This window comes from Thunnus maccoyii, chromosome 21 (assembly GCF_910596095.1).
Source record: "Thunnus maccoyii chromosome 21, fThuMac1.1, whole genome shotgun sequence".
In the NCBI taxonomy this organism is placed as follows: domain Eukaryota; kingdom Metazoa; phylum Chordata; class Actinopteri; order Scombriformes; family Scombridae; genus Thunnus; species Thunnus maccoyii.
The window spans coordinates 6,425,792-6,446,161 of NC_056553.1; the positions used below are offsets into that span (position 1 = coordinate 6,425,792).

Genomic DNA, 20,370 nt, shown 5'->3' on the forward strand with positions numbered 1-20,370 from the left:
GTTCTTGGTCAACACTGGAGCTCTATGACACAGAGGAATGAGCTATATATATATATATATTTCATGGGATTACTTATGCAGTATGAAAAAAAAATCCTGCTTTTTTAACATTATTCTGATGCAATAAGATTGTGTTTGTAGAAAAAAATGTGCATTCCCAGTGAAAATTTATTGAATCTGTGTTGCTTTAAGCCATGTTTTTACCCTACATGTCTGGCAATTTCACTCTACAACAAGGAGACGCCAAAGTCAGAACTTTTCAGATCTTACGCACGGGGGCTTTAAATAGGCTACATGTGGCACTTTTATCTCTTACAGATGTTTCTATAATTTATGAGGATCTCGTCATAAATTGAAACTAAGCTGAGAGCTTGGATAGATAGATGGATAGACGGACAGACAGACAGGCAGAAAGACAGACAGATGGATACATAGATAGATAGATAGATAGATAGATAGATAGATAGATATGCACCTTAGATAATATAATACAATCTGTCCATGTATACATGCAGTGGATAAGGTTTCTTCTATGTTCTATTCTCTGCAAGTCTTCCATTTGTTATCAATTTGATCATGGTTTTCTGTCAAACTGAAGATGTATATGTGTGTATTTGTGCTTGTTCCTCAGGTGCGTCTCTACATGGACTGTGAGGAATACCACCGAGTTGACTTCATCAGAAGCCGTCGGCCTCTGACCTTCGAGGCCAGCTCAGGGATCTTTGTAGGAAACGCTGGGGGTACAGGCCTGGCGAGGTTTGTGGTGAGTCTGGATGGTACTAGATTTACTGTTGTGTGTGCACGAGTGTGTATGGTCATCTCCTGCATGAACAGCACTGGAGCATTTCTCCACTACTTGCTCCTTTGTGTCTTAGTCTTTCCTATATGGGAGCTGCATTTCAGCATACATTATTCCCCATTCTTACTATCATTTGGTTTGGACCAATGAGTGGAGGATGGATGTCAAATCCACTGGCAGAAACAAACATGGCATTTGGTGATTGCCTATTTTGAGACATGAACACAATAGTCTTTGTTGGCAGCTTCATGACCTCCACAGGAGACAAGGAATGAATGACCGCATATGTTTATGAGCGCTGCCTTGTCCCATGAGAGCTCATAAATGACGAGCTGTATATGATTTACATTTTTGGAACATGGCTGATAGTTTCTCATCTTGAACGACTTAATCTGAGTGCAACTGTTGGTGCACTTGCCAAATCTTTCATTTAAGAGTATCAGTAAACAACAGCAAGTATGCAAGGGTTCAGGTTCCAACCTCACACAATTGTTAATAAAATAAAATATTCCTGTGTGGTTATAATGAGGGTGTGTGATAGAGAAGTGCTGACGAATCAAATCCAGGAGAAGAGGTAGTAACACATGCCATGTTATATTCTGTTCTCAGTGCTCTTGTAAAAGAAAATAAACTGGTAAATGCTTCAGCGGTTTCCTCCCAATCATCCATGATTTGCTCATTTGTAATTGCAAGAAATGGCTGTGTTTGTCCCGGTGTAACAGGATGGATGATGAGAGGAAAATAGTTCGGTGTAAAGGCAAAAGCATTAAGTAATGTGCTATCTGGACGGTATAAGCAAGTAAGAGATATTAATCTCAGCCTGAATTTTTATGAGTTTTTAGTTTCATCAAAACGTTAAATCTGAAACCACAGAATAATAAATTTGAATAAGAGAAGAGCTAAGCACATCCTGTACTATAAAACATGCCAATAAATATTTTTTTTCTGAATAAATCAGCTTGTGACCGGTAGCTAAACAAACAAAATAAAAGATCTGTGACCTCTAAAAACAAGAACCAGGCCTGCTGCATTGCAACCTTTTGTCCTTTTTTTCACTGACTCGTTGTTATGTAAGTCCACATGACGGACAAACTACAAGATGTCTAGTTTCCAGGACAGTGGAAAGTTCTTATTGCTGAGCTTTTTTCCTCCCTCTCATTAAGCTTTTATTGGAGAAATCTGAGTAGAGTTTCAAACAAATCCAAGGGAGGGAGGGCGCGTGTTTATTCGTGAATTCATGGTCTCGGAGGGGAGTCTATTTTGTTGCTGGAAGAATATATCCAATAGGTTTGTCTACCTACTGTGGTTTAAAACCAAATATGACGTGGGTATTTCCATCACAAAGAGTCTCTTTTTCAGACCAGAATTAACTCACTGTAGCCCTTTTTAAACTCTTAGAAATATTCTGTGGCCACCTTGTAGAGCAAAAGTGATGACTTCATTTTAAAACCTCAGCAGGTTAATACTTTTAAAATTGCTTTTCCGCATAGTGTTACAATTCAATTTGGGATCATTTTAACCAAGATAAAATTACTATCATTTTACCTCATGAATCTTATCTATTGTCATGCTTTCAAACCTTGTGGGAACTAAGTAGTTAAAATGAGCTGATAGCAATTTCTTAGATCACAGACAGAAAACCCCGGCAACATACTTTAGCTTTTCAGAAAGACAGATGAAATGAATAACTCCACTCTATAAATGAGTGGTAACAATCTTATCATCTAACTCTTGGCAAGAAAACAGTTTAGTCCCCTTATACTACTCATAGTATAAAAAAACCCAAACACTGTAGTCACCATTGTTCAAACATTGTAGATATCGTATTTGGCTACAAGTGGTTGAGTGACATCAACCAGAAACTCTCGAGAGCTTTCTCTCTCCTCCCTCTTCACTTTATCTTCCAACAAGCTCCATCTCCTTTATTGCTCCCTTCCCTCTCTTCATACAGCGCTTCCCCTCTCGCACCCATCTTCCCTCCTCTCTCTCACAGAGAAAGAGGACCAGTAGTGGCCGTCTGTTTCCAGCTGTTCAGTGTTTGAACTGGCAGCTCCGTCAGAGATCCTGCATCTCAACCCGGGGAGAGCAATAACAGCCACGCAGCAGCAGCAGCAGCAGCAGCAGCAGTAGCAGCAGCGGCAGTAGCTCTCTGCTGCAGTACACTTACACACACGGCTCCACATGAACACACACATGCAAACAAATTTACCGAAATATCTTCTCCCACAGTGACTTATTCACTCGTCTTTTTTTTTGCTTTCCTCGGTTTCCCTGAACGCACCCCATGTTCGGTGTTGGGAAATGTTTGTGTGTGGCTGGCACCGAGTGTAGATGTGTGTGTGTTTGTGAGAAAGAGAAAAAATAGAAAGAGTTTTATGAGTCTTTTGATTCTACCAGACGAACTAAATTTGTATTCTTTACCCGTAATCTTAATGTTAAACACTGTCAAGTATGTTTATGATCACACAGTTTGTCTTGAGTATCTCTCGCTACAGATTTAAACAAGCTGATATTGAGATAAATTAATGTTTGCTATAGACTTTAAAACCACAACTTGCTTTCCTTTCATCACCATGGCAAGTTTATTTCCCAAGAGATGGCGATATCCTTTTTAAAGGGGCAGAGTTGGAAGGACAAATTGGTCTTGGGTCATTAGTTTTGGAAAATCAGATCAAACATATATGTATGTATGCTCAATTTGGATGTGCCAGTGATGCTGAAAAACACTATTATGTGAGATTAGATACCCTGAATGACATCCCTGCATATATGTGTTTTTCATAGTCCATTAGTCATGATACATTTTTTGATTTGCAATCAAATTAACTGGCGACACCTTGTGGCAAAAAGAGGTTCTCAGCACATTATCTCATACAGACATTTACTGTGTTGATATAAACATGAATGTGTCACAGCTTCTTTAATTATCTATAAAAAAATCAATTAAAAGTGGCTCGACCTCAGCCACAGCGGTGATGGCATCCATTCATAAGCATTTGACCAGCAGTAGCTGAAGTGACTTGCTCTCTGTTGCTTTGGCAACAACATTTTCCCCAACATGGTGACTGCCAGTAACTGCAAACACAGAACAGTGCCTTGGAAGTACTTAACCTTCTACTTAGGCGTCCCGGGCATCTAAAAACTCCTGATTACTAATCTGTGGACATGAGTCAGACTTACAAAATATACACAAACAGTCTTTATTTCCAAGCTGTGGGACGACAACCAGAGGCTGATTTGTTTTAACGAACTGTAAATGAGGAGCATCTTAGATGGAAGGTATGAGGAAACATCACTATTGTACAACTTGAGAACGTTTTTAAATTACATTCTCATAGATAAAGAAGCATATTGTTCTTAAAAACTTTAGAAAGTGATTTACAGTACATGCATAGCAACCATTCAGCATATGTCACACATAGACACTTAGAGGTTGAGGTCTTAGATACTTTAGTAGGTCCCCTGACACTTTTATTTTTAGCAAGTGGACAGACTGGTAGCATTACATCTCCACACAGTCATTTGTGTTATGGCCCTAGCTCTGTGTGTGTGTTAGCAAGCTTTTTTAGCATGGAAGAATAAATGTTTCAGTCAAACAAACTGGCACTGACAAATCGTTCCGCTGTCCAAGTGTTTACATTTGTATCATTGAATTGAGTTTTATAAACTGAGGTTGCGGTTTATTTTAAGGGGGAATTCACACACTAAAATGTTTAAAAGAAGCAGAAAAAGGTTTGTGTGGTGCAATCTTTGTTTGTTTCACACGTGTTGTTTACTGCACAAACAGATGTCTCTGATTTAGCTCCTCTCCCTCCCTCTCCATATCTCACTCCTTCACCGACGTTACATTTCATAAACCGTGCTCCGTTCCATTAAAAACAGGTGTTTTCCTCTGGCCTAGACTCACTATCAATAAATTTGGCTGACGTTGCCTTTCGCAAGTCTTTACTGATCTAACAAGATGACACACTCATTGGCTCTCCGATTTAAAGGATCATTCACAATCGTACACGCTCATTCATACGCTTAATAATTGGAAAAATACACCTCGCCTTTGCGGATGACGTGAGCCCCCCCCTGTTCATTGGCGTGAGTAAACAGCTGCATGGACCAGATATTTCTACATTTAGGAACAGATTAGTTGGCTTAAACATGTGTGCTGACTGATGCTTGATAATGGTGGATTGAGAAACATTTATATAATGTTAATTGTAACAAATAATGTATGATTTTCTGTGTGGCACCAGAGCTTTAAAGAGTAATCTAGGCAATAATGTACAAGGTGTCCCGATATCAGAAAATGTAGTGGAGGGGAAGAATGTTTGTCATGGTTAATCAAAGAAGTTTTTGGTCAACATAAGCAGGGTTACAACTCTGCATGATAAAGTGGTTTAAGGGGGCATTCAACTGGCATATATTGGGTCCATCAACAGCCATGTATTGACACTTTGATGCCAGAATGTACCGTGACATTGCAACAAAACAGGTCCTGCTGTGACTGTTTTTCATTGCACACATCATAGACTCTAGGGCTGCAACAGCTATTGTCACCATCAATATATTCCGATTTCCTGATGCTGAATATTTCTTCAATAAAACGTCAGAAAATAGTGAAAAAAAACCCAAGCTGACATCTTCAAATGTCTTGTTTTTTAATGACCAACAGTCCAAAAAACAAAGATATTCAGTTTACTGTCAGAAAACAATCAAATTCTCACATTTGAGAAGCTGCAACCATTAAATTTGGCATTTCTACTTAAAAAAATAACTGAAATGGTTATTTTATTGTTAAAGTAGTTTCCGATTAATTTTCATTGATCAAGACCTCATCTTTGCAGCTCTAATGCACTGGGAATGAGCACTTATGAACAAGAACGATGCTCGCTGTAGCGATCCAGGGACACTTTGAAGAACATTCAGGGGAAAAGATAATAATGATGACCACAAAACTCTGCTATCAACCCGATGGGATGAACTCAAACGCAGCATTGAGGGAGAATCCACCCATCAATCACGGCCAATTGAATCAGAGATTTCTGTGCTGTCAACTTAAACACTGGTAAACTGTACCAGTGTGAAATTGTTAACACTACTACATGTCCCTGGTGAGCCACTGGCATGATGTATAGCAGCTGTTAGCAGGCCCAAAGATGGTCCAACTATTATTGTTTTAGTCACTGTACTGCTCTTCAAAGCTATATATATATAATATTATATCTTATTACATATAAAATATAATCTGGTGCTTTAAGGTTGATGTGAAAATAGTCTTTGGTGCAGAGACAGTTTGAACAAGAGGCAGCTGTTCACTGCCAGATGTTTGTTGTAGTGTGTGAATGTCCATTTGAGCGTTTGTGTTAATAGCCAAATTATGTGTGGGGTAATGACTGAGACAGAAAGACAAAAGTTGTATGCTGGTGTGTGGGAAAAGTACACTAAGAACTAATGAACTAAATTACCATGAAACATAACACATACTCCCCTCTTCCTCCACTCCTCTCTTTCTTTCTCCAGGGCTCCATTCAGCAGCTGGTGTTAAAGTCCGATCCCACGGCCCCAGATGACCAGTGTGAGGAGGACGATCCTTATGTGAGTGAGCATGAAAAAACGCAGCCTGGGTACAACCAAAACATCTTTCAGAGCCTCGGCAGTCCAAACCTGGAACTATTGCTCCCTCTGCTGGTGTAAAAAGTGCACTACAGGTTCCAAGGTCATGGCTGTAACAGCAGCATATTGATGCCTGTGGTTGTCCACATACTTTTGGTCATATAGAGTATTTTCGCCACATTAAGATAGTGTAATTATGCATATAAGGAACTGCTTAATATATATAATGCATGGTTATGTCTATATTTCTTCATTTCACCTCTCAGTCTATCAGTTCTTATGTACAATGCTTTAAAGGTAAATCATTTACCACAGTAGATATACGTCTGATAAAGTTACACAAGTCTCTTCTGCATTACTCACATCTGTTGTTTAGTGTTATGGCTGAATGCGTCCAGTATCCAAATTTCATGCATCTTTTGTTTGCTGTTTGTGATCCAAATTTCATGCATTTTATCCAACTCTGTTGTCCTTAAAACTAAATCACCACAGTGTCTCCCGATGGCTTGAATCAGAATAGATTAGCTGTTGTTTTGATACGAGGATAAACATCTTTAATGGTGTGTATTTCACAGTCAGTACTGATCATTCCACACGATTTTATATGCTTGAAAGAAATGTTGATTTTGTTGCATTGGTTTCTACTTCTCTTTCTCTATCCTGCACTCCTTTCTCCCCTCCCCTTTTCTCTATCTCTCCTTTTCTAACATTGTTTGGAGAGTTTTTATTATAAACTAATTACAACCAGCGTCATGACACAACATCTGGGAACCAAAAATCAGGGCATGCAAGCAGTTTTTTTTTGTTTTTTTGCTTAAATAAGGAGAACACAGATTTTTATGGTTTGTTTTCTCATTCTACTTTCTCATTCCCACAGCTTGAACTCAGATGGGATTTGACTGTAAAAGAGCGTTTAATTATTTCTGCCTATCTCTGTTTATCTACTGACTCACTTCTTCCTTGCTCCGATTTTCTTATCAGGCCTCTGGATACGGAAGCGGTGATGATGCTTATGAAGACGTTGAGGGAAAAGACGAAGTAAAGAAGATTGTAGAGGAGAGAGAGTATAACATGGTGCGTACATACACACACACACACACACACACACACACACACACACACACACACACACATGGCACACACGCGGCACAGTGGCCTTCTGCCCTTCCCGTTTAGCTGGGCTGGACTTGGACCAAAGAAAACAGCTCTTATCCTCACAGGCCTGGAGGAGACTGGAGTGCGGTGATATATGTGCTGCTCTCTGAAAGGAAGAGAAAAACAACCAACAGGGCGACAGGAAAGAGGCCGGGGTGGAAAGAGGACCAGATTATATTACTTAATATACGACGATGTTGGTAACTTTAATTATAAGAGAATGGCCAAGATAGAATCCCTCTGCTCTCTGAATGTCCTCCTCAAATTTGTCCACCTCTTTTTTCACAGATTCAGAGGTTAAACAAACAAATTTAAAAGAATTATCTTTCTGACTTATTAGCTGAGCTGGAGCTACTCTGGTATTCTTGCTCGAATACAATCAGAGGTGTACTGTAGTAAAGTTGTTGTAGGCTGTAAACAAAAAGCTACTCATTTACAGTAACAAGAGTGCTTGTATATAGTTACGTCACATCTATGTAGAGGCTTCTAACTAATAATTACTCTTATTATTGAAGTTTGGTGAAAGTAATTTGTCATTTCTCTGACTGCTTTACAGGTCCCACTTTTAATTACTTTTTTTTCTACTATTAATTTAAACTGGAGAGGATCTGAGCCTAGTCGGTCACACACTTATGGACACATAGATTAGATTAGAAACTGTTAGAGGAGAGTGATTCTTTTTTCTTTACCAAAGACTTTCTTTCTCTAAATCAGGTCACTATTTGTCCAAATGAAATATTTTTGCTCTGACTTTGTTGATTTTACCTGACTGATTTTTATTTTTAATGTCACAAAGGTTTGAAAATATGGATCCTTGAGGTGTTTTTTTGTGATAGCTCTTATCCAGATGTGTGCAGCTCTTAGCCAGCTCTGTGCTATTTGAAAAATGTCTCCCTCAGACACATCAGGGCAGTAAGATGACAGATTCAAATCCAATTCAGCACCTTTCTGAGGAAAGAGAAGATCCATTGCTTTTTCATTGGCAGTCATATTCATGGATCATTCATAAACAGGACAGCATGGCTTTTCTGGGGCACAAGGTCAAGACATTTATCACCACAGCAGAACTTTCAAAAATAATAATAAAAAAAAAAAGATTTCAAAATGTTGAAATAATGTGGTGCTCTGAGCCATCTTGGTGCAATATGTGGAATGTTGCTTTCAATCTCAGTCTGACACTGTAGCTGGATCTGCTCTGAGAGAAAACATTTCCTACCATCTGTGGCAAACACTCACTTTCTCTCCCTCTTTTTTTTTCTTTTTACATTCTAGGCAGCTGTTTATGAATATGTCAAAAAGCCAAAAGCTAAAATATTATTATTTACACATCCTAAATCCACCCATTACACATCCACCCATTTAATGGTTGCAGAAAGTTTTACATAATAATTGTCTTTGCCAAAAAAAAAGCATGAAAGCATAGCAGAAAGCAAGTCAGAATCAGAATGTTGTTATTCACATTTCTGAAAGATAAATACATAAATAGAATAAAGGCCATGCAGAAAAAAATCAAGCCTTCAAGTAGCAGTTTTTTTTAGAGGACAGATGTTAAATTTCTATTTTTTTTCCCACATTATTTCCCTTTTTTTTTTTTTAGCCCTTCCCTGAGTCGGACCCAATTTACAGCCCCCCAGTCCAAGCTCCGCCCACTGAGATGCCAATAGGTTATGATGATGATGATGAAGATATAGAGGAGATTTCTGGACAGGGGATGGAGATGACCACAGTTACAGGTGAAGAAAAGTTTGTTGATCACTACATTATTTTAGGGAAACTGTCTTTGTTGCCAGCAGACTGCAGTGATTCGGCTGCTGACCTTTGCCTTGCAGAAATTTAGCAAAACGCGCACCTATCACTATGTCGCACACATGGACAGGTGCGTGGTGATATACAACAGACGGGTGACAAATTAAAGGACCACCTTACTAAGACACTTTATGTTGGTTTTTCCTTTAATTTTTCACCCATCTGTATATTATACATGTCCAAGGCTGCACCTTCTGTGTTGTAGTTCATAAATTCACCAGCAGATGTTGCTGCTGCTGCAGTCTCCCTAATAGAAACACCTTTTCTGACCTGCCATAAATTAAGATTACATATCCTAATAATATAGGTTACCATTCTGACTAGCACCATCTTATTTTGTTGCAAACTGAACCGGCTAATGTTTTTATATGCTCACTTTGTCTCTTGCTACAGTAATGTCACCTCAGACAGCTACTCCAGCCTCCATACTTGACACTGTAAGTAGTGATTTCTTCATAATTTGGATGCATAATGGACAGTACATATTTGACTTTTTACCCAGTTAATACATGCATTTGTATGGCTGCTCAGTAATATTGAAGATATATTAACAATGGCTTCATTTAATGTTTAATCAGAGTACCACTAGCCAAGATTTACTATAAAAATACACTCATCTATGAACCCAAATCCTCTATGTTAGATGCCTTTCTGTATTCTAGTGATTGAATAAATGAATTAGTCACTAATGAGTCCATCCAACACTCAGTCCCTCCAGGTGTCTCAGGGACAGAAAGGGGAGCGAGGTGAACCAGGTCCAGCAGGTCCTCCAGGAGCCCCCGGCCCTCCAGGACGATCCTCAGGAGGGGGAGATGGAGGGGAGCCGGGACCCCGGGGCCCACAGGGACCACAGGGGAATCCAGGCCCACCTGGAGTTCCTGGGACAGATGGACAGACTGTAAGATTTATATGCTCAGTTGTTTTGCTTTATTCATAGAATTCTTTCTAAAAACCATGTAGATATCATAGAACATCAGATAAACTATTTAAAGCGCATTCAGTTGTTTATGTCAGTCCCACAGATAAAATAATGGATTGTTTTTCCATATTTGTCTTTACAGGGAAGCAAAGGTGAAACTGGTGTCCCAGTAAGTAAAGTGTTTCCTGTCTTGCAGATATTAGTTCTTTCTTTTAGGAATCAATTTTTAGAGGAGAAAACGGTTTGCTGGATTATACCTATTGTCAACAAACATATACCGATTCAGAGAACTAGCTGATACTGAATGCTGACCCAACCATTAACCTTTACTGAACAGTATACTGTTGACTTATGCCACTTGGGGTCACATCGAAACATCAGAGCAAGTTACAGTCTAGGCCTCGGTATCTGTAACATTCCTGCTTTCACTGCTCACTGCTGGAGACTCTCTGTCCAGGATTAAGTGTCAGTGTGCTGAAATTGAACCTCTGATATTGAGCTTTGATTGTCTTGTTCTCAGGGAGAGAGTGGGATTCCAGGATTTCCAGGGCTTCAGGGAGAGCCTGGACCTAAAGGAGACAAGGTACACACTGTTTTTAAAAAAAAATGTGATACTTGGATGTACATTTGGCTCATTACATTTAATATGCTGGCAGACTCATTGCTATTGCAAAGACTGTTATGGACTAATAAAATGACCCAATGGATAAATCAGTAATTATGTAGATCACTGAATGTACAAATAAATGCATAAATATCCCAATGCTGTCTCTTGCAGGGTGATCCTGGTGTTGGATTACCAGGCCCTCCAGGGCCACCTGGACCTCCAGGTCGACCTAGCAAGTCTGCCATGTTCATGGTAGGTTATTAAATATGTTCTGTGACCTTTACAAGGTTCTCAGAAAACTTGACTTCCAGAAATCAATATTTAAGTCCAATCTTAAGCTAAAAATTGGTAATACAAAGGATCAGTGTAGATTTAGCAATACAAACAGCACATTTATTGGATAGATACTTTACTTATTCTGCTATTGAGACGATTTGATTTGTTGGTTAGAACATGTCTGAAACGTAGACACTGAGTTATTTTTGCTGGAGTTTGTATTGTAAGTGAAAGTTGTGGATTGCTGCTTTGAGCTTTTAGTCCTGTTTAGTCATGTTTGAGCTTCTGGATAATTCCCTTATGTTTTGGTTTTAGGTGAGGTGACATTTTTAGGTAAACTCATTATATTCATTGACCTTTTTGTATTATTTGCTCAGTTTAGCTTATTTAGCGGTCGTTTAAGTCGGTTAATTAACATATAAACTGTTAAAAAAAACTACATATTCACCATCTGAAATGACTGACAGTTGCCTTGATGATATATCTTCTGGCATAAAAATGAAACACAGCTGAAGATATTATATTTATTTTTTTGCTGACTGAAGCATTTATGTTTTGGAAATATTTAGTTATACATTTCCAGAGCTAAATCATGTAATCATGTATTTTGTAATGAGACTCTTCAATTCTAGTGATCTGAGGCCATCTGTCAGTTTATTAATTAGCTGGTTTATTTGATTTATTATTAACTGATTTCTGGTGTTGTGTCATGTGTTCACCAGGAGGGGTCAGGATTTGAAGACTTTGACGGCGATGAGGAGAGAGAGATTATTAGGGTGAGTGACCTTCAGAAAGGACATCAGATCATATTTTGCATCATGTTGGATCAACTTTCTTTACTTTCTGGCTAATTGTTAATGTGCTTCAACATTCATACCATCATTCCACTGCTATCATGTTATTTTTTAAAGATATTACAGTACACAGATATTACACTATTTTAAAAATATGCATATGTATTATTTTATTGTCATGTGACTGTACAATGCCTCACCTTTTTGATATAAAGGTACACTCACTGCATGCTGACCCAGCAGGACACTTATTAACAACATGAGCTGGACACATGGAAGTTATCTAATTTACACTTCGTGACTGACATATATTGACTTGTGTTATCAGGGGCCTCCAGGGCCTCCCGGGCCTCCTGGCCCCCCAGGGGAGCCGGGGTCCTCAGGAGCCTCATCTGGAGCCTCATCTGGGGAGATCTTTCCTGGACCACCTGGGGCTCCTGGGAAAGATGGAGAGAATGGTGAACCTGGACTCCCTGTAAGTTCAATGTTCTTTCTTATTTCCTAGTTTATCAATTAAAGCAAAATTTAAATGTAATGTTTCAAAAATACCACAGAAATTGTACATTCTTCACATGTTTATGTAGACCATACCTAACTTTTCAAACAATTATGGTATGTTTCTCATCTAAGTGGTTCCTAAGGACCGACTGCAAATGAGGGAGGATGTAACAATGATTTGTGCATAAATGCAAATCATTTCTTAATTGTGGCTAATAATATGTCAACAATAATAAAACTACAGTATATCCGTCATGATGTCAACTGTATTTGAATGACTGATTTTATCATTTGCTCATTTTACCTTTAGTCAAGCAGGGGAGACATACAGTAGGTTGAAAAATGTTTTTGAAATTTAGTTTACACCTGAACTTAATTAGCCAAAGTGGAACAGATGAATATAAGGCAGAATTTGCGAGATGAAAACCCAGCAGGTATTTGTATAGAGGACATGTGAAAGCTTTATTTCAGCAACTGGAAGTTTACCGAATGAGATTAAGCCTCTCTGGTGTCCAGAAACCTTGCACTGCTGACCCAGCCTCTTTTTTCAGGTGATTGAGGAGTGGTTTAGTGGCTCTGGTTCTGATTCTTGGTCTGGTTCTGGTTCAGGGTCTGGTCAGGTATTAACAATCGGTCCCATCAAATCTAAGGGGCCAAAAAGACAGTATTTCCCCCAACTTTATTTGAAAACCCCATGTTCATTCACTGCTTTCCTGTCATTGCTTGCTGCACAGTATTGATCACATTATCATATTGGGTGTGTGTGTGAAATTTTGGACATGTGTGAATATATTGATGTATGAAGTACAGTTTGGACACACCTTCCCATTCCCTTGAAAGAGAAAGTGTGCCCCTACTGGTACCGTACATCAATATGTGTGCCTGTGTTCATTTGTAAATGTTTCTGCCTCACATTACAGCTCCACAGCACAGCACAAACTATATGCACCAACGTTTCAACAGTTACAATAGATCAAGTCTTTTCCCATTATTCCAGATAGCATAGGAAGCTAACAGCATTTTAGCAGAAACTACTGATAGAGCTTCAGAACATGGTCTAAGCTACGGTATTTGTTGGGGGAAATGTGTCTTTTCTCTTAAAAATGTCAGAGGCTTTAACTAACTGTGTGAATGGACTACTCACAGATTTCCAATATTTATTGCAGCACTGTTTTAGTTCATTAAAGTTCAGAAGAGCTCATTAGTTTTGCTTAATTTGTTCTCAGTTCACCCTTGTTAGCTTCCACTTAGCATCCACCTCTGTTCAAAAATAAAAAAAATTTAAACAACCACTGCAAACTGTGAAATGAATATACAAAGAAAAAATCCAACTGTTATCAAGTATCTGGCATCTAAAATCTGAAATGTACAGTAAATAGCCCTGTCACTCTTGCAGGGAGTCGATGGAAAAGATGGGGATCCAGGGTCTGCTGGGGAAAAGGGAGACAAGGTGAGGCTACTGGATATTAGTTTACAACATAGCATAGAGTACATCATCACAATGTCTTAATACTAAGGTTAAGAGGTCGCCTGTTAACCCTAAAGTGCTCTCATCACACTGCTCTTTCAAAACATTGAATTCATACAAAGGCTTAATAAGTGTTTTTTTTCCTCACATGTGAATATACAACACACCAACCTTGACCTGGCTCTTGCTTATGTGATTTCTACCACGTTATCTTTTGTATGATCCCACTCTGATTTCCCTCGAGCAGATCTCTTAGTTCTCTGTTAGCAAAAACAATTAACCACAAAGCAAATAACCACCTAATACAAAGAGCCAAGCGCTTAATGAGGTGACCCCTCAGAATAATAAAGCTAAGGGGCTCGAGTGTAAACAAGTCTGTGTTGCAATAGCTGCTCTGCCTTTCTGTGCAAAACAGACACTGCAGTCCCTCTTCAGTCATTGCTGGAGCTAATGCAATTTTATTGTCTTTTATTTGTTTAACAGGGAGAGCCTGGTGTGAGCGGCCCACCAGGAACAAAGGTAAAATCTGATTATTTTATTGCTTGTCATCCTTAACTGGATAATGAACTACGGTATGAACTATGGTATTAATAGTCATACTGTATTACACTGTCCCTTTATATTGTTATTATACCCAAAGTATGTTTTGTTTTTTTTTTTAACTTTTTTCCCTCTACCTCACTATTATTTCTCTTTATCTTTTCAAGTTGTCACCTACTCTTGTTTATGGTCTTTTACCTGTATTACCAGTTCTGTTATGAAGATGATCTTATGATCCTTTTGAATACAAACAATATCATATTTCTCACCCAGGGAGATCAGGGTCCTCCAGGGTTTCCAGGCCTTCCAGGGTCAGAGGGAACAGAAGGGCAGCCTGGTCCTAGGGGTCCACCTGGCCCTCCTGGGCCCCCAGGCCCCCCTACAAGAGGCTTGGCCTTTGACTTTGAGGTACATCCTGTTTCACAGCTTCATGACCGGGTGACTTACAATTAAACAATATTAGTATGATTGTAATCCTAAGGAATGAATAAATAATGTATAAAAGTTGGCTAACATCAGTGCTACTGTTGTTGAGGGATTAGAGGTTGTTGGCTGTCTCTGCTTGGTCCCTGTAAGCAGAGTATGACCCTGGCACTTATTTTAGCATGATATCCACACGATATCCCACTCCACATCTGCTTGGTATCAGCATGGAACCTGTGTCTTAAATAATCGTTGGACAAATCTGAAGTTGTCTGCTTTTTCAGTGTAAATATGCGTCGAGGACTGTAGATCTTTTGGATTTTATGGAATAGTGTGTGGAGACAATTATATGTTAGATATTCACAATTTGATCATTACATGTCCTTTTTTCTTAGGACCTGGAAGGATCTGGTATTCAGAGTGGATTTGGACCTGTGCTGTCTAGAGGCCCACAGGTACAACTGCCCTGAGTGTGTTAACATGAGGAGTGCTCTGCACAACAACATTTTCTTGTTTTCTTTTATTTTTTATCATATCAGTCACGTTATCATTTCATCACATTGTCAACAGCCCGTTGTGTCACCTAAGATATTCAATTTCTCTGTTTTCAACAGGGTCCTCCAGGAATACCTGGACTTCCAGGATCCAAGGTATGACATTTGTGTGTATATGTGTGAGTGTGTGTTCATGTGTTTGGTACTTAAGGCTGGTGCCCACAATGTTAATGCTTTAAATCAGGGTTAAGATTTGGTTTGGAGTTAGGGTCAATGTTATGGTTGAGGTTTTGGTAAGCCTACTTTAACTTTAACAATTTCTCCCAAAATTGAGTATATTATATATTTTCTATATGCAATTATACAATTCAGGTAAGTGATAGTTTTGATTTGATGTTGAACATGATTTTTTTTGTCCTCTCATAGGGTGAAGATGGTTTGAAGGGCTCTGCGGGAGTGCCAGGGCAAAAGGTGAGTCTGCTAACATGTTTAGCTCCTTCTGGTTGCTTTTTTCAGATGCTGGTGTTATATTAGCATGAATCAGACACACTTTTTAAAAGTCTGGACCCTTGAGGTCAAAGTGAACAGCTGTAAAGTGAAAGGTCACATGGCCACAAGGCATGAAAGCTTTTGGCAGCAAGGTATTCTAGAGAGCAGAGACATTGTCTACTCAGCAGGTTCAGGATCTGGAGGTTGTAGCTCTTACTGAATCTGACCTGACCACCCAATGTTATCTCTAATTTGACTTTACATCACCAAAACTCATTTATAGAAATGTCTTTATGCAAGCAGAAGGCAGAAACCAAGTCAATTTGTTTCAGTTTTTACTTCCTCACATTTTAGCACTAGAAAAGTGTAGAAAATATGTGTGAAGCGATGTGTGAAGCATGATTATTAACCTTCATGGTTTCTGCAGGGGGAAGCAGGTGTTACAGGACCACCAGGGCTTCCAGGGCTGCAGGGATTAAAAGGGGAAGAGGTCAGTAAATTGATGGACTTGGTGGATACATGAACAAAGTAAAGATTTCATTAAAATGTTAACTTCTCCATATGCTTCACACCGATTGCAACTGGCTCCTACAGTGTCTTTCTGTGAAATAAGTAACTGGCAAGCCTGTTTTAAAAACTAGAGTTTGAATAACAGCACACACACACACACGAACACACATTTTAACACATGGCTTATTTTAACATTGTCAGCCATATGAAGACAAAACAAAAGGACAAGATTAAAGTATACAGCCATGAAACACACAACAATAACTGGATGTTTAACTTTGATTATCTGCGTTTTACCTTGTGTGATCTACAGGGACCAAAGGGGGACACAGGTGACCCAGGACAAAAGGTAAAACCAACAGAGAGTGGATATGTTGTATGATGTGACCACACTCACACATGCACACCTGTACATATCTGACCTTTTTAGAGCATTCTGTGATGGTATTTACCGAATTAAATGCTAAAATAGCAAACTTGTTTTTCAGGGGGAGGCTGGACTGGATGGGTTCAGTCTACCTGGTCCTCCAGGGCCACCTGGACCCCCAGGACCCATTGTCAACATCCAGGATGTAAGTAGCATCTGACCATAGCTATACCTAATGCAAGGCTTGTTTAGACTAAAGGGGAGTGAGCCACTTCCTGCCAACCTGTTGAATGATGAGAACATGGACACACAAATCATCTGTACATCCCTTGTAGATTTGATTCCTTGTGATTTTGATTGATCTGTTCAGTTTGATTATATTATGACAGTATTCTCCTTCTGCCTCTTCCTCAGCTTCTTCTTAATGACACAGATGGTACCTTCAACTTCTCAGGGATTTTTGAGGCTCAGGGACTCGCTGTGAGTATCAGACAGAAAACTTGGATCAGAGAAACAGTCCTGTGTTTCAGCTGTCAGATTTGCTATTCCAGTTAGTGTGTTAAGTGATGTCCTGCTTGTCCTAATGTTTTACTTCCTTTAATGCTTGCAGGGACCACAGGGTCCAAAGGGTGACATTGGGTTGCCAGGTGTTCAAGGGCCACCAGGGCTGAAGGTAAGTGACTTGTCTCCATTCTCATGCATAAACAAACTATAGGAAATATTAGCAATAAGACTAAGAATCTACAGCCTTGCTAACAGAAGGCTAGCAATCCAATCTCCTACTCATATAACGTCAGCATGCTAACGTGCTTAAAATGACAATGCTAACATGCTGATGCTTAGCAGGTATAATGTTTCCCACGTTCATGTATTCTACCTCTGTTTATTTACTTGTGTGTATGTGCAGGGTGAAAAGGGTGAGCCAGGATTTGTCGTCGCAGCAGATGGATCCACGATGTCAGGCCTGCCTGGTCCAATGGGACCCACAGGAGCGAAGGTGATATTTCCCATCACAGTTTTTATTTTCTAGATCCAAATAAATTTTCCTCATATTCCTCTTCTTAGGAAGTTTTGTTTGCATGAAATTACTCAGGATATTAGAATGACGGGAAGACAGCTTAACCATGATCCGAAAACATTTTCAATAGAACTGTACAAATAAATGTAAATATATATTTGTTTTCAGGGAGATATCGGTATAACTGGACCCCCTGGAATTCCAGTAAGTATTGAAAGCAAGCAACAAAATTGTGATTTTAAGATGTTTTTTTAACACTTTTAACTTCAGTTGTTTCCAGTTTTATGGATGAAGAATGCAGTAGATGCATGTTTAAGAAACTGTTTTGTTCCCAACAGGGGCCTATGGGACCACAAGGACCCAAGGGAGAATATGGCTTTCCTGGAAGACCTGTAAGCACCATTAACTCACCAAACATTGCCAAATTGATTTAAAGGACATAGAAAAACTCAACAATTCCTTGTGTTGACTGTTGGTTTCTTAATCAGGAGAAAGAATTCTTTTGTCTTCTGCCATGAAAAACACAGCATTTAACCCATTTTTTAAGTGCAATATAACTGCTGTTTGATTAGTTTTACGATAAACTGAATCACACATTTACGCCAAACTACCCAATTTCCCAAATTTCCCAGGAGGAATCATTAAGGTTTAATCCAATCTAACTTCCCATACTTTTGTTGTTGTTGTAACTTAATAGTGACATTTTTTACAAGTATATATCTTTGTAGGGTCGTCCAGGCCTGATGGGACCTAAAGGAGAGAGAGGGGACTCTTTTGGCATGCCGGTGAGTCATACATCTAAACACATTAACATGAAAGTGGAACATGGAAGTGCGTTTAAATGTAAGGAATTCATACTTTATATAAATCAAATCTAAACTCTGGGCTTTTAGTTGTTTACCTGCTTCTTTAATTACTGTATACCTTCTTTAGACTAAATAGCTCATCTTTTTCTCTTTGTTTCTTACGGGTTTATATTCATGTTTTCTTCTTTCTACTCTTTTTAGGGACTTCCTGGCCCTCCTGGGCCACCGGGCCGCCCAGGAATATTCAACTGTCCCAAAGGAGTAAGCACACGCTCACAAACGTGCAGTTCTAACTCAACTTTTCTCAGTCATCACCTGAGTTTTTAGTACTAACTGTATCCTCTCCCTTCCTCTGATTCCTGAAGACAGTGTTCCCCATCCCTCCCAGACCCCACTGCAAAATGGCTGTAAGTTTATGACCATATTGCCGATAAAACAATGTCTTAAAAAATTAATTTATTACAGCCTGTATAAGTCCACATTCTTTTGTTTTTTTTTATTAACTGCCATTTTTTTCTATTGGCAAATGAAATCTCATACAATCTGTCATCCTCCTGTTTTGTCTATATTCCAAATCATATATTCAGTTTACACATGATGGCCTAAAGGTTAAAAAAAACACATAGGAGTCTGGCAGATTGGCTATGATGGATGTTTCATTTCCTTTGGCGCAGGCTCTATAAAGGTTCAGATGTATTATCTGCAGGTCTTTAGAGTGCAGCTCCCAGTTATCTGTCTGTTCTAATTAAACCTTAGTTGCCTACATAAACTTAATTTATGTAGCTACAGTAAAGTTAATTCACTGGCTGTTTTTGTGTTGATCACATTCAGACCCCTCTCCTACTCACAAACACTCTTTCACACGTCTCCTCCGTCTTTTCCATCTTTGTACAAAGTGCATGTTGTTACCACCAAACCTTTCATCACTCAGAATTTTTCGAGGATGGCTCTAAAATATTCCTGCATGCTGCATGTCCAGTCTGGAAAGGTGAAGGCATATTGCCAAAACCGATATGAGGTATTACTATATTCACATATCTGCATGTGATATCTGCATGTTACAATATTAACATTGCAGATTGGATCATTTAATATTTCATAATGGGATATAAGCTGGCATTTTTTCTTTTCTTGGATAATTCCCAGTCATCACTGACTGCTGTTAACGTGTTTGTGCTCTGTTATTTCAGCTTAATCCCAATGGAACTATTGCAATTGGTAGGTTTGGTCATCTCTTTTGTTTGATATGCATTATAAATCTTGAAGTCTGTTTTAACCATGTTTATCAAAATGTTTCAATATATAAAACATTACAGAATTTTCAGGGTAGTATCTTCAAGTCAAATATAAGTAAAAGCAATCAACTCAAGTGTTTTTTTTTGGTCTCCAAGGCAACTGTCAGATGGGACTAAAGGGAGAAAAGGGAGAGAGAGGACTTCCTGGGGTGCCGGCACAATCAAGTGAGTCAACGCTTCAGAATTTTTGACTCAAATTCATTCAAATCCGATTGAAGAGCATAACAGTGCTCCCAGTGTATAAACAATGAGAATAAAAACAATGAAACATAATACAAAAAACATGAAAAATTAATGCAAAAATAATGAGGAAAAATGAACACGCTTACATACTCATTTAATTTCTTAGCGTTTCCCTGTAATAAATAAATAAATAAATAAATAAATAATAAAGATGTGGTCTCACTTCTAATATTAAACATGTTTTTTGAATATCTTAGGACTTTGTGTTTTTTTTTGGTCATGTTTTTTCATTTTAGTCTTTTTGTTCAGTATTTTT

At 38.8% G+C, this 20,370-nt stretch overlaps 1 protein-coding gene across 5 annotated transcripts in view; it reads left to right on the forward strand.

The window, feature by feature from the left end:
- Nucleotides 1–20,370, forward strand: part of LOC121888432 (collagen alpha-1(XVIII) chain-like) — a 70,192-nt gene that overhangs the window by 45,457 nt on the left and 4,365 nt on the right. For 2 of the 5 annotated variants that reach the window (XM_042399925.1, XM_042399924.1), the window contains 31 exons: nucleotides 632–763; nucleotides 6,314–6,388; nucleotides 7,388–7,480; nucleotides 9,159–9,294; nucleotides 9,761–9,804; nucleotides 10,077–10,265; nucleotides 10,429–10,455; nucleotides 10,807–10,869; nucleotides 11,065–11,145; nucleotides 11,892–11,945; nucleotides 12,292–12,438; nucleotides 13,858–13,911; nucleotides 14,413–14,448; nucleotides 14,743–14,877; nucleotides 15,288–15,347; nucleotides 15,507–15,542; nucleotides 15,813–15,857; nucleotides 16,303–16,365; nucleotides 16,699–16,734; nucleotides 16,874–16,957; nucleotides 17,167–17,232; nucleotides 17,363–17,425; nucleotides 17,660–17,749; nucleotides 17,939–17,974; nucleotides 18,109–18,162; nucleotides 18,499–18,555; nucleotides 18,778–18,837; nucleotides 18,942–18,983; nucleotides 19,508–19,594; nucleotides 19,767–19,794; nucleotides 19,968–20,036. In XM_042399925.1, the coding sequence (XP_042255859.1) occupies nucleotides 632–763; nucleotides 6,314–6,388; nucleotides 7,388–7,480; nucleotides 9,159–9,294; nucleotides 9,761–9,804; nucleotides 10,077–10,265; nucleotides 10,429–10,455; nucleotides 10,807–10,869; nucleotides 11,065–11,145; nucleotides 11,892–11,945; nucleotides 12,292–12,438; nucleotides 13,858–13,911; nucleotides 14,413–14,448; nucleotides 14,743–14,877; nucleotides 15,288–15,347; nucleotides 15,507–15,542; nucleotides 15,813–15,857; nucleotides 16,303–16,365; nucleotides 16,699–16,734; nucleotides 16,874–16,957; nucleotides 17,167–17,232; nucleotides 17,363–17,425; nucleotides 17,660–17,749; nucleotides 17,939–17,974; nucleotides 18,109–18,162; nucleotides 18,499–18,555; nucleotides 18,778–18,837; nucleotides 18,942–18,983; nucleotides 19,508–19,594; nucleotides 19,767–19,794; nucleotides 19,968–20,036 (2,242 nt within the window). The remainder of the gene's footprint in view (nucleotides 1–631; nucleotides 764–6,313; nucleotides 6,389–7,387; nucleotides 7,481–9,158; nucleotides 9,295–9,760; nucleotides 9,805–10,076; nucleotides 10,266–10,428; nucleotides 10,456–10,806; nucleotides 10,870–11,064; nucleotides 11,146–11,891; nucleotides 11,946–12,291; nucleotides 12,439–13,857; nucleotides 13,912–14,412; nucleotides 14,449–14,742; nucleotides 14,878–15,287; nucleotides 15,348–15,506; nucleotides 15,543–15,812; nucleotides 15,858–16,302; nucleotides 16,366–16,698; nucleotides 16,735–16,873; nucleotides 16,958–17,166; nucleotides 17,233–17,362; nucleotides 17,426–17,659; nucleotides 17,750–17,938; nucleotides 17,975–18,108; nucleotides 18,163–18,498; nucleotides 18,556–18,777; nucleotides 18,838–18,941; nucleotides 18,984–19,507; nucleotides 19,595–19,766; nucleotides 19,795–19,967; nucleotides 20,037–20,370) is intronic. The other 3 variants (XM_042399926.1, XM_042399927.1, XM_042399928.1) reach the window with 3 other exon arrangements.